Source organism: Stenella coeruleoalba (assembly GCF_951394435.1).
Source record: "Stenella coeruleoalba genome assembly, chromosome: 8".
NCBI lineage: Eukaryota > Metazoa > Chordata > Mammalia > Artiodactyla > Delphinidae > Stenella > Stenella coeruleoalba.
Genome location: NC_137154.1, coordinates 84,263,960 through 84,278,507, shown reverse-complemented (window position 1 = coordinate 84,278,507; position 14,548 = coordinate 84,263,960). Strand labels below are relative to the sequence as shown.

At 34.8% G+C, this 14,548-nt stretch overlaps 1 protein-coding gene across 1 annotated transcript in view; it reads left to right on the top strand.

Annotated features, from left to right (window-relative positions):
* The window catches only part of NPAT (nuclear protein, coactivator of histone transcription), a 54,554-nt gene extending 51,943 nt beyond the window's left edge, over positions 1 to 2,611 (top strand). The window contains exon 18 of the mRNA XM_079928100.1: positions 24 to 2,611. Coding sequence (XP_079784226.1) covers positions 24 to 101 — 78 coding nt within the window. The 3' untranslated portion in view covers positions 102 to 2,611. The remainder of the gene's footprint in view (positions 1 to 23) is intronic.
* Positions 2,612 to 14,548: the final 11,937 nt, after the last annotated feature.

The following is a 14,548-nucleotide window of genomic DNA, read 5'->3' as shown; positions in this document are numbered from 1 at the left end:
TTTCTTTTTTTTTTTTTTGACAGAAAAAGAAGCTACCCAGTTCATTTCCAGCTGGAATGGATGTGGACAAATTTTTGTTATCATTGCATTATGATGAGTAAATATTCTGAACATATAAGAACAGTAGCTATTTAAAACTACTATTCCTTAAACTATGAGTGTAGGGAATGAGATACTGACAGAATCTGAAAGCATGACCTGCACTTTCATTGTACTGAAATTTCACTTTATTTCTAAATCATGCTGTTTCTAAAGCAGCGTCCTAGTTTGTAAATAGCTTTACCTTGGTATATTTTTATTGTGGAAAAAACATTTGCAGAAATGTGAGTAAAGCCAATCTGCAAAACTGTATATCTTTGACAATTGTATATTGTAAATACTGTGTAAATCTTGTTGAAATAGAGCTTAAATCAACCTAATGTTCTTACATTGTATTTTTTGGCTTCTTATGATCTCTAATTCTGAGGCTTATTCATCTGGAATAGTTTCTCACTTTGAGTGGGAAAAGTATACTTTTCCTTATAAATTGCCTTCAGTAATTGTCCCACAAGATATCTGAAGACATAGCCACTAATTAGTACAAGAGTGATAATGAATTCAAATGGTAATAAAGTAACCAGAAATTAACAATTTGGGGTTTTTTCTAGAGTGAATACTTTGCCACCCCTTCTTATAATTGCAGTAAAGATAATGTTCCTAAAATTGTACACTTTATTTCTTCTGGTTGTTCTGGTCTCTTTGTTTTAAAGAGAGAATTTTGTAAACCATTTGAGTGTTCTGATCTTTTGTTTATAACTTTTAAGATCTTTTACATAACTTTAAGCGTTTAGACTGTTGAGCCATAAAAAGTTTGGTTATGTAGTAGTTGAGATTTCTTGGTATGTATATACTTTTCCCCTAAATACTGGGGATTTAAAGAACTGCACTAATTCATAGAACTTTTTACATAGTAGAGACCAATGCACATTTAATTTAAATCTTGTGTTGTATGTTAAAGCTTGTATGCAGGATTATCTTTTGTCCTTTTAGAAAGCCATGTCCATCATAAGATGTAAAAAGAGAAATCATAGTTTTCTATTTTAATTTAGTTTCTCCTAAAATGGGCTGTGTTACACTTGAATATAGTACGTTGTCTCTGTACCCCTTAAAGTATTATAGAGTTTCTCTCAGAAAGTCCTTAAGGAGAATGAAAGAGGTGCCTTCTCTGTATTAGACTCACACACATCAGTCAAGTTGAAGAACTGGTTTAAACCTTTAAATGAGTACAGAAATTATAATTCGTACCAATTGTGCCTAGATATTAAAGTATGTTCTCTTAAGTGCTTTCTGTTTTGTTAAATATCAGTATACTAAGGGTTTTTTCTGCAGGTGTATATATTTATGAGTCATTTTCCTCAACCATTTTTTTTTTTAATACTGGGCCTTTAAAAACTAAATCCATCACTACATTTCTCAATTTGGAAATCACGTCTTACTAGCTGAACCTTACTGCAGAAATTTGTGTTGTAATAAATTTTTATGATGTGGCAGTGGTCTGTTCCTAAGGAACCAGGAATTAGTACAGTTAATGTTTATTTAACTCAGCTTGATACTGTACTACAGTTAGGTTTGAATAAATATTTTCATTAACTTCAAAAGTTTGAATTCCTTCATATTGGCAATCATTCTCTTTTAGATACTTTGAAGAAATTCCTTTGCAAGTCAATTCTTGTTTTCAGAAGTTTACATAATGCTGAAAATTATAGATTTTCTTCTCATTCAGTTAATTTGTATGTGCTAAGAATTCATATACAAATAAAATAAGTTCACTTTCTTCAGAATTCTTAGTTCACTAGCCAGGAGCCACTAGATAGAGTCCAAAGACAACTTGTATTTGGAGCTTTCATTTATGTTCAAGAATAAAACCATAGTCCCCATTTTATCCTAAAAGTCCCAATGTGCTAGACTTAATTATTGTACCCGGTAATCTATTTTAACAGTCAGATGCCCAGTTGACTACATTTCAGGGTTAAAGTATACCACAGACAAGTTGTGGCTACTTCTGTAACTACATGTAAGGATCCATGCACTGTTTATTTTTGGACATTACTTAGTGCAGCAGTCCCCAACCATTTTGGCACTAGGGACCAGTTTCACTGAAGACAATTTTTCCACAGAAGGGGCGAGGATGGTTCAGGGTTCAGGCGGTAATGTGAGCGATGGGGAGCGGCCCATGAAGCTTCGTTCACTCGCCCACTGCTCACCTCCTGCTGGGCGGCCCGGTTCCTAACAGGCCATGGATTGGTACTAGTCCAGGGCCCGGGGGTTGGGGACCCCTGACTTAGTGTACTCAGTTGTATGCCAAATTTGAGAAGTCTTGTAATTAAAATATTTGATTAGTTTAGCCCTGGATATTGTTGGAACCCTTTAGTAAGTATGTTGAAATTTTACATGAGTAAAGCATCCATCAGCATTCAGCCAAAGGCTAGATGTCATGACTATTAGGAATACCAAGATTAAGCTTTGATAAGGAGTAATTTCAAAAGCATGGTGCTATATATTCTACATTCATCATTTTTCAAGCCACCATCTTTCAGCCTCGGGCTTAACTTATTGAAATTATATATCAAATTTTGACCCTGGTAGTATGCATTCTGTTTTAATAGACTTTCCTATTTTTATAAATATTGGTTAACATTTTTGCATACTTTACTAGTCTTTTTTCCCTAAATTATTTTTTCTATATAATTGAACTTAAACTGTAAATATAACTTCCTAATGCTTTTTTTACTTCAGATAATATCAGGCACTATCCAGTTTTTAGCTATTATTTTTAAAAAACTAGCAGTGAACATGTTTGTAAATAAATACTTAATTTATGTTGTCAGTTATTTCCATAGGAGATGCTTTAGAGAGTAGAATTACCAAGTCAAAATTTAGTGTACATTTTTTTAAGGACCTCAATACATTTTGCCAAATTTCTTCCGGGAAATTACTTCAATTAATATTCCTGCCAGGAAATTGTCGTTTCTTCCATAGTATATGCTTATACCTTACCAGAGATATATTCAACTGTATCATTACTGGTTTCTATTGGTTTTTTATTTCTTGATTTGTTGAAATTAGGATAAGCTCCTAATCCATATATAATTTAGTTTGATACCTGGTGTGAAGAAAGAATCAGTACATTTTTTCCCTAAATATTTAACCACTTGACTCATAAAACTGCTTAAAATAAGGTTTCTCTCCTCACACACATTTATGTATAATGTCTCTCTTATCCTCTACTGATTCGTAATCTTTTTTATTTACAATTCTAAAATCCAAAATGTTCACAAGCAATTTTTTCCCTTAAGTTGAGCATCAAAACTCATTTCAAGGCAAAACGTGACCTGATTTGACATGAGGCTACATTAGTCTTTATCTCATTTGGTATGAATATTCATATTTTGCTGGAAAAATAGCAATGTGCTTAATTAGTGTACCGTTTCAGATTCAACTGGGGTATATGATATATACATTCTGTTACTTTTTAAAAATCCTAAATATTCTGAACTATGAAACCCAGCTAACCAGAGAGGTATGAAATCAAAGGTTTTGGACCTATATTAAATGTATACACATATACATGCACTACATAGTACAGTGTATAGATTATTTTGTGCCATTGATGAAAGTGTTGTAGCTTTATGTCCATTATAACTTTTCTGATTTTTTTCAGGTATTTGTCTCTTTTAAGCTTCTGGATTTACTTTAGAATCACTTGTATTTTTTCCAAGTTAAAATTCTATTGGAATATCCATTTTGAAGTACATTAACCCTATGAGTTAACTGGTACTGAAAAGCTAATGGTAACATGGTATATATCCATAATTTTGTAGTTATCCCTATCCTCACAAATGTCTTATTAAACTGGGTATTTTGTTGTTTGTTGCTATTATTAGGGAAGTCTGCATTCCTTTGTTTTAACTGATTATTGCTTTTTTGTTAATGTAAAATTTTTATGGAAGGATAAAGCAGAAGAAGTGCAGAAACTTATTATACAGTTCAATGAATTTTCTAAAGGTACACAAATCCACTTAATCACCCAGATCAAGACTACAGTTGGTACCCTAGAATCCCCTCATGCTTCCTTCTAGTAACTAACTGCTAATCCCAAGGATAATTATTCTGACCTCTAGAGCCATAGTTTCAGCCTTTTTTAACTTTGCATAAATAGATTTATGCAGTATATAGTCTTTTTTTAACTTCTTTTGCACAAAATTATGAAAACCATTCATGTTGTATGTAATTCAGTTGTCATTCTCAGTGTTGTGTTTTTTCATTGTATTTATCCACAATTTATTGTACCACAGTTAATCTATTTTACAGTTGAATATTCTTGTACATGTTTTTTGGTGAATGTATTACACTTTTCACTTGGATATATATTTAGGAATGGAGTGGCTGGGTCATCGGGTTTCCTATACCCAACCTTATTCAGATTTTTCAGTTTTCCAGAGTGGCTGTACCAAATCATATGACTATCAACAGTGTAAGGAGAGTTCCAGTTGTTCTACATCATTGTTAGTACTTGGTATTTTTGTTATAGCCATTTTGGTATCACATTGTGGTTTTGATTTGCTTTTTCCTGATAAAGTTGAAAACCATTTCAAATGCTTTTTGGCCATTCAGGTTGTCTCCTTTGGTGTAGTATCTGTTTATCTCTTTGCCCATTTTTGTATTGGGTTGTCTGCCTTTTTCTTACTGATATGTTGCTGGTCTTTCTGTATTCTAGATTTAAGTTCTTTCTCGGATGGATATCTAATATCTGAATATTTTACCATTTTTTCTTCTAGAAGTTTTTTTGTTCAGCCTTCTGTATTTTGATCAATTATCCATCTGTATTGGATTTTCTATCTGAATGTCCAATTAACTCAGCACCATTTATTGAGAAAGACTATCCGTTCCCAAATACGTTCCACTGTTACCGCTGTCATAAGCTGGTAAACTGAATATGTGTGGGTTTGCTTCTGGACTCCCGATCTGTTCCATTGATCTATTTTTCTAAAGATGTGCCAGTAACACAACATCTTAAGTACTATAGGAAATATATTTTATGTTTTATTTTCTAATTAGGCCCCTTACTGAATGGACTTTATTAGAGCTAATGACTTTCCTGATGCTTATTTTTTATTTACTAAAGATATATCATCTTGAAATAATTATTTTCCAGTTTCTTCTTACTATACTCATAGTATTTCCAGTAAAACTAATAATGATCAAGATAGGCTTTCTCATCTTATTCTTTATTTTAATAGAGATGTTAAGTATAATTTTGGCTTTTGTTTGTAGTGTTTTAAGTATTTATATCAGGGGGGCGTTCCCTAGTGTCCTACTGGTTAGGATTTTGGACTTTCACTGCCATGGCCCGGGTTCAATCCCTGGTCAGAGAACTGAGATTCTGCAAGCCGTGCAGCACAGCCAAAAAAAAAAAAAGTAAAAAGAAAATTTATATCAGGAGTATTTGTTCAACCTAATTGGATGCTCTTTTAACATCAATTAAACTGTTTTCATTAAATCCATGAATTTCTTTTTATATTAATAACCCTAATATTGTGTACTTTGCAATCTTAATGATTCTTTAAATATAATTAAATTTGATTTGTCCACTTTTTATTTAAATGTTTACTTCTAGTGAGATTGGTTTCAAGCTTATTCCAATTTTTTAAATGAACTTGAAACTTTGTCTCTTTCTAGTGTATCTGAATATTGGAATAATAAAGGGTGCCTACTTTTAAATTAATGTGATATTTAAATAAGGTAATATATGTAAAGCATTTAGGTCACTGGAACATAATAAGCGCTTTAACATCTAGCTGCTACTCTAGCTGATGCTGATTTTTATTCTTATTTTCTGCAACAGTTTTTTTTTTAATTGACGTATAGCTTGTTTACAATGTTGTGTTAGTTTCAGATGTACAGCAAAGTGATTCAGTCTTATATATATAAATACTGAGTATAGTTCACAGTGCTATATAGTAGGTATATAGGTCCTTGTTGGTTATCTGTTTTATATATAGTTGTGTGTATACATTAATCCTAAACTCCTAATTTATCTCTCTCCCTCTTTCCCCTGTGGTAACCATAAGTTTGTTTTCTATGTCTGTGGATCTATTTCTATTTTGTATATAAGTTCATTAGCATATATTTTTTTAATTTCACATATAAGCAATATCATATGGTATTTGTCTTTCTCTGGCTTACTTCATTTAGTATGATAATTTCTAAGTCCATCCATGTTGCTGCAAATGGCATTATTTCATTCTTTTTTATTACTGAGTAATATTCCATTATATATCATGCCTTCTTTATCCATTCATCTGTAGATGGACATTTAGGTTGCTCCCATGTCTTGGGGCAACAGTTTATTTATTCAGTAGAGTGGGATATGTGTTCCTTCAAACTAAAATCACCAATAAATCATCTAAGCCTGAAGGCTTTTGCAGAAGAAGTTCAGGTTTTTCTCCCTGATTTTCTTCCAATCTTGTCAGACTTACAAGTCTTTTTACTGAATTAAATTATATTTTTCTCTGTAATTTTTGCTTGTGTTCTCTTTAAATTAGATGTGACTAATTTTTTTCTGACAAAATCACCTCTTACATTTAACAACTGTATACTTTTCTGATTCACTGATTTCTTATTCTTTGTCTCCTGTTCTCAGAGTTCTTTTTTCATATTCAACTTCTTAAATTGAAGAGTTTTGATTTTTTTCCTAAGCATTTAATTAACACTAAGAACTTAGTTCTGGGCTTCCCTGGTGGCGCAGTGGTTGAGAGTCCGCCTGCCGATGCAGGAGACACGGGTTCGTGCCCCGGTCTGGGAAGATCCCACATGCCGCGGAGCAGCGATGCCCGTGAGCCATGGCCGCTGAGCCTGCGCGTCCGGAGCCTGTGCTCCGCAACGGGAGATGCCACAACAGTGAGAGGACCGTGTACCGCAAAAAAAAAAAAGAACTTAGTTCTGATTTCAATTTTAGACATCAGACTTTGAAAGATGGGGTAAGACTTTCATTTTCTTGGTTTTTTTTTAATATCTTTACTTAGAATAAGGTAGCATGTTTTTTATATGTATATTAATTTATTTGCTTATTTTTTTGTCTGCGTTGGGTCTTTGTTGCTGCACACACACTTTCTCTAGTTGCAGTGAGCGGGGGCTACTCTTTGTTGCGGTGCACAGGCTTCTCATTGCGGTGGCTTCTCTTGGTGCGGAGCACAGGCCCTAGGCACGGAGGCCTCAGTAGTTGTGGCTCGCAGGCTCTAGAGCACAGTCTCAGTAGTTGTGGTGCATGGGCTTAGTTACTCCACGGCATGTGGGAGCTTCCCAGACCAGGGCTTAAACCCACGTCCCCTGCATTGGCAAGCGTATTCTTAACCACTGCGCCACCAAGGAAGTCCCCTAGCATGCTTTTTAATTTAAAAATTTACAGTATTTTTATTATTGTGGTCAAAAGATAGGTTAAATTTTCTGTAAGTGTTGCATGGGTGCTTAAAGACAGGTGTTATGTTTATAAAGGTATAAGGTTTGATATTTATTTAATCTTATCAAATCCCATCTAACTTTGTTTTTAATACTTGGCATAAACATTTAATTTCCCATTATAACTATCTTGGACGTAGTTTTTACTTCGATTGTTTGGTATTATTACTCAGTGATAGTCTGTAACTTACATAACTTTTTTTTTACCTTTATTGAGATATAATAGGCAAAATTGTAAGATATTTAAAATGTACTGTACATCATGATTTGATCTACATATACGTTGTGAAAGTCCCCTCTAGTTAATTATCATGTCCATCACCTCACATATTTATCCAGTTTTGTGTGTGTGTGTGTGTGATAATAGTTGAGCTCTCTCAGCAAATTTCAATTTCAGTTATATAATACAGCATTGTCATGTCTAGTCACCAGGTTATACATTAGACCCTCAGACTTTATTCATGTTATACCTGAAATTTTGTACTCTTTGACCTCTCCCTATTTTCCTCTATACCCCCAACCTCTAGCAACTGCTTTCCTACTGTTCCAGTTTTTTGTTTCTTTTTTCTTTTTTTTTTCTTCCAGATTCCACATGTAAATCATACCATGCAGTATTTGTCTTTCTCTCTGGCTTATTTCACTTAGCATAATTCCCTCAAGATCCATCCATGTTGTCACAAGTGGCAAGATTTCCTTCTCATGGTGGAATAATATGCCATTGTATTTACCACATCTTTTACTCATTCATCTGTTAACTGCCACTTAGGTGTTTCCTTACCTTGGCTATTGCAAATAATGCTGCAATGAACATGGGAATGTAGATTTATATATATATATATATATATATATATATATATATATACACACACACACACACGTACACAATACACACACACACACGTGTGTGTGTGTGTGTGTGTGTATCCTGTGTTCATTTCCCTTGGATATATACCCAGAACTGGGATTGCTGGATCATATTTTTTTCATTTTTAAATTTTTGAGATACCTCCATACTGTTTTCCATACTTGCACCAATTTACATTCCCACCAACAGTGCACAAGGATTCTCTTTTCTTCACATCCTCAACAACACTTATCTTTTGTCATTTTGATGATAGCCGTTCTAATACATGTGAGGTGAAATCTCATTGTGGTTTTGGTGACTACTGATGTTGAACATCTTTTCGTGTACCTGCTGGTCATTTGTATGTCTTCCTTGGAAAAATGTCTATTCACATCCTCTGCCCGTTTCTAATTGATTTGCTTTTTTGCTATTGAATTGTGTCAGTTCTGTATATACTTTGGACATTAACCTCTTGTCAAATAGATGGTTTGCAAATATTTTTTCCCACTCCATAGGTTGCCTTTTCATTTTGTTTATGATTTCCTTGGCTGTGTAGAAGCTTTTAAGTTTGATCTAGTCCCACCTGTTTATTTTTGCTTTTGGTGTGAAATACAGAAAAAAAAAAAAAATTCTCAAGACCCATGTCAAGGAGCTTATCTCCTGTGTATTCTTCTGGGAGTTTCACAGTTTCAGGTCTTGAATTTCAGGCTTTAATCCATTTTGAATTGATTTTTGTATATGGTGTAAGATAGTGGTCCAATTTCATTCTTTTGCAAATGGCTGTCCAGTTTTTCCAGCACCACTTACTGAAGAGACTGTTCTTTCCCCACTGTATATTCTTGGCTCCTTTGTTGTAAATTAATTGACCATATATGCATAGATTTATTTCTGGGCTCTCTATTCCACTGATTTATGTGTTTATTTTTATGCCTATACCATACTGTTTTAATTACTATAGCTTTATAATATAGTTTGAAATCACGAATATGATTTCTCCAGCTTTGTTCTTTCTCAAGTTTGCTTTAGCTATTTGGGGTCTTTAGTGGTTTCCTACAAGTTTTAGAATTGCTCTTCTGTTTCTTTGAAAATTTGCCATTGGAATTTTGGTACAGATTGCAATGAATCTGTAGATGACTTTGGGTAGTATGAACATTTTAATAATACTCTTCCAGTCCATGAGCATGAAATATCTTTCCATTTATTTATGTTTTCAATTTCTTTCATCAGTGTCTTATACTTTTCAGTGTCCAGATCTGTCACTCCCTGGTTAAATTTATTCCTAGGGTATCTTTATTATTTTTGATGCAGCTATAAATGGGATTATTTTCTTAATTTCTCTGATAGTTCATTGTTAGTGTATATAAATGCAAAAGATTTTTGTACCAGGCATACCTTGGAGATATTGCAGATTCAGTTACAGATGACCACAATTAAGCAAATATCACAAGTTGCACAAATTTTTTGGTTTCCCAGTGCATATGAAAGTTATGTTCAGACTATACTGTAGTCTATTTAAAGTGTGAGATAGCACCATGTCTAAAAAAAATATACATACCTTAATTTAAAAATCCTCTATTGCTGGGAGTTCCCTCGTGACCTAGTGGTTAGGATTCCAGTCTTTCACTGCCATGGCCCAGGTTCAATCCCTAGTCAGAGAACTGAGATCCTGGAAGCTGTGCAATGTGGCCAAAAAAAAAAAAGAAAAGAAAAGAAAAAGGTAGCTCCAATAAACTAAAATTAAATAAATAATAAGAATAAATTTTTTAAAAAATTTAAACACTTTATTGCTAAAAAAAAATGCTAAGCATCATCTGAGCCTTCAGCCTTTGCTGGTGGAGGGTCTTACCTCAATGTTGACTGCTGCTGGCTGATCAGAATGATGGTTGCTCAAGGTTGGGGTGGCTTTGGCAGTTTCTAAGGCAACAATGAAGTTTCCTGCATCAATTGACTCTTCCTTTCATGAACAATTTCTCTGTAGCTGTTTTATAGCATTTTACCCACGGTAGAACTTCTTTCAAAATTGGAGTCAGTCCTCTCAAAACCCTGCCACTCCTTTATCAACTAAGTTTATGTTATATTCTAAATCTTTAGTTGTATTTCAAGTCTTTACAGCATCTTTACCAGGATTAGATTCCATCTCAAGAAACCACTTTCTTTGCTCATCCCTAAGAAGCAAATCCTCATTCATTCAAGTTTTATGACGAGATTGCAGCAATTCAGTCACATCTTAAGCCCCAATTATAATTCTAGTTCTCTTGCTGTTTCCACCACATCTGCAATTACTTCCTCCCCTGACATCTTGAACCACTCAAGTTATCCATGAGGTTGGAAACAACTTCTTCCAAACTCCTGTTAATGTTGATGTTTTGACCTAAAGGCATGAATCATGAATACTCTTTTTTTTTAACATCTTTATTGCAGTATAATTGCTTTACAATGGTGTGTTAAGTTTCTGCTGTATAACAAAGTGAATCAGCTATACATATACACACATCCCCATATCTCCTCCCTCTTGGGTCTCCTTCCCACCCTCCCTATCCCACACATCTAGGTGGTCACAAAGCATTGAGCTGATCTCCCTGTGCTATGCAGCTGCTTCCCTCTAGCTATCTATTTCACATTTGGTAGTGTATATATGTCCACGCCACTCTCTCACTTCATCTCAGCTTACCCTTCCTCCTCCCCATGTCCTCAGTCCATTTTTCTTTTTTTAGATTCCATATATATGTGTTAGCATATGGTATTTGTTTTTCTCTTTCTTACTTCACTCTGTATGACAGACTCTAGGTCCATCCACCTCACTATAAATAAGTCAATTTCCTTTCATTTTATGGCTAATATTCCATTGTATATATGTGCCACATCTTCTCTATCCATTCATCTGTCAATGGACACTTAGGTTGCTTCCATGTCCTGGCTATTGTAAATAGAGCTGCAATGAACATTATGGTACATGACTCTTTGAATTATGGTTTTCTCAGGGTATATGCCCAGTAGTGGGATTGCTGGGTAGTTCTATTTTTAGTTTTTTAAGGAACCTGCATACTGTTCTCCATAGTGGCTGTATCAGTTTACATTCCCACCAACAGTGCAAGAGGGCTCCCTTTTCTCCACACCCTCTTCAGTATTTATTGTTTGTAGATTTTTTGATGATGGCCATTCTGACTGGTGTGAGGTGATACCTCATTGTAGTTTTGATTTGCATTTCTCTAATGATTAGTGGTGTTGAGCATACTTTCAGGTGTTTGTTGGCAATCTGTATATCTTCTTTGGAGAAATGTCTATTTAGGTCTTCTGTCCATTTTTGGATTGGGTTGTTTGTTTTTTCGATATTGAGCTGCATGAGCTGCCTGTATATTTTGGAGGTTAACATTTTGTCAGTTGCTTCGTTTGCAAATATTTTCTCCCATTTTGAGGGTTGTCTTTTCATTCTTTTTATGGTTTCCATGAATGCTGTTAATGGCATCTAGAATGGTGAATGCTTTTCAGGTTTTCAATTGACTTTGCCCAGATTCGTCAGAGGAATCACTATGGCAGCTATAGCTTTACAAAATATATTTCTTAAATAAGAAGACTTAAAAGTTGAAATTACTCCTTGATCCATGGACTGCAGAATGGATGCCATTTTAGCAGAATTTAAAACCATGTTAAGCTCACTGTACATCTCGATCAGAGCTTTTGGGTGACCAAGTGTATTGTCAATGAGCAGTAATATTTTGAAAGAAATTTTGTTTTCCTGAGGAACAGTTCTCAATACTGGGCTTAAAATATTTGGTTAACCATGTTGTGAGCAGATGTGCTGTCATCCAGACTTTGTTTTTCCATTTATAAAGCACAGGCAGAATAGATTTAGCATAATTCTTAAGGGCCTTAGGATTTTCAGAGTGGTAGTTGAGCAATGACTTCAAGTTAAACTCACCAGCTGCACTGGCCCCTAACAAGAGAGTTAGTTAGCCTGTCCTTTGAAGCTTTGAATCCAGGCATTGACTTCTCCACTCTAGCTATGAAAGTCCTGGATGGCATCTTCTTTCAATAGATGTTTCAATAGCTGTTTCATCTATGTTGAATATTTGTTGTTTAGTGGAGCCACCTTCATGAATTATCTTAGCTAGATCTTTGGATAACTTGCTGCACCTTCTACATCAGCACTTGCTGAATCTTGCACTTTGATGTTATGGAGCTGGCTTCTTACCTTAAACCTCAAGGACCAATCTCTGGTAGCTTCAAACTTTTCTTCTGCAGCTTCCTGACCTGTCTCAGCCTTCACAGAATTTGAGAGAGCCAGAGGCTTGCTCTGGATTGAGATTTGGCTTAAGGGAATGTTATGGCTAGTTTGATCTTCTAGCCAGACTAATAAAACTTTCTGCTTACAGTGAGTCCCCCACATACAAACCTTCAAGTTGTGAACTTTCAAAGATGCGAACATGCGTTTGCATGTCCAGTCACATGTTAGTTCACATGTCTGGTGTATATTGTCACATTGCGTGCATCCTCTACAAGTGGTTGTGCTTTTGTCCAGACCCTCCATTTCCTATTGCTGACAATCCTTCAGCTCTACCATCTCCCACCTCTTCTCCATCCTCCAGTCAGTCACCTGTTCACTTGATGCCAGCCCCTGTATGCCACCTGTTGTACTGTACTACTATACTTTTCAAGGTGCTGTACTGTAACACCTAAAATGTTTTCTTTATTTTTTGTGTTTGTTTTTTATGTATTTGTGTGAAAACTATTATAAACCGATTACAGTACAGTACTATATAGCCGATTGTGTTAGTTGGGTACCTAGGCATTGGACTTACGAACAAATTGGACTTATGAACTCGCTCTCACAACAGAACTTGTTCATATGTATGAGACTTACTGTATTAGCAATGAGGCTGTTTCACTTTCTTAACATCCCTGGGTTCACTGGAGTAGCACTTGGTAACTGGCACAAAAGGCCTAGCTTTCAGACTATCTCGGCTTTGTACATGCCTTCCTCACTAAGCTTAATCGTTGCTAGCTTTTGATTTAAAGTGAAAGACATGTGACTCTTCCTTTCACTTTAACACTTAGAGGTCACGTAGGGTTATTAATTGGCCTACATTAATATTGTTGTGTCTCAGGGAGTAAGGAGGTCTGTTCCCTCCCCTCAGGGAGAAGGAGAGAGATGGGGAAGTTGCCAGTTGGTGGAGCAGTCAGAAGACACAATATTTATCAAGTTCACCATCTTGATATGAGTGCAGTTCATTGTGCCCCAAAACAATTACAATAGTAACATCAGAGATCACTGGTCACAGATCACCATAACAAATATAATAATAATGAAAAGTTTGAAATATTGTGAGAATTACCAAAATGTGACATAGAGACACGAAGTGAACAAATGCTATTGGAAAAATGGTGCTGATAGACTTGCTTGATACACAATGCAAGGTTGCCATAAAGCTTCAATTTGTTGAAAAACAAAAAAATACAGGCATATCTCGGAGATATTGCAGGTTCAGTTCTAGACCACTGCAATAAAGCAAATCACAAGTCACGCAAATTTGTTTCCCAGTGCATATAAGTTATGTTTACACTATAGTCTATTCAGTGTGCATTAGTATTATGTCTTAAAAAACAATATGTATACCTTAATTTTATTGCTAAAATATGCTAACCATCATCTGACAACACAGGATTGCCACAAACCTTCAATTTGTTTAAAAAAATAAAGCAAAACAAAAAAAACCACAGTATCTACAAAGTGCAATAAAATGAGGTATGCCTGTATATTGACTTTGTATCCTACAACTTTATTATATTCATTTATTATAACAGTTCTTTGGTAGAGTTTTTAGGGTAGTCTATATATAATATATCATCTGCATTTCATCTACTTCTTCCTTTTGTGGAAGCTTTTTATGTCTTTTCCTTGCTTGCTATTTTAATTGTTCTGCTTAGGATGTCTAGTAATATGTTGAATAAAATTGGTAAGAGTAGGCATCCTTGTCTTGTTCCTGATCTTAGAGGAAAACCTTTCAGCTTTTCATCGAGTATGATGTTAGCTGTGGGCTTGTCATATATAGCCTTTATTATGTTGAAGTACATTCTTTCTACACCCCCTATATTGGGAGTTTTTAACAAGAATGGATGTTGAATTTTATCAAATGCTTTTTCTGCATCTTGAGATGATCATATGATTTTTATCCTTCATTTTGTTACTTGGTTTATAACATTGACTTA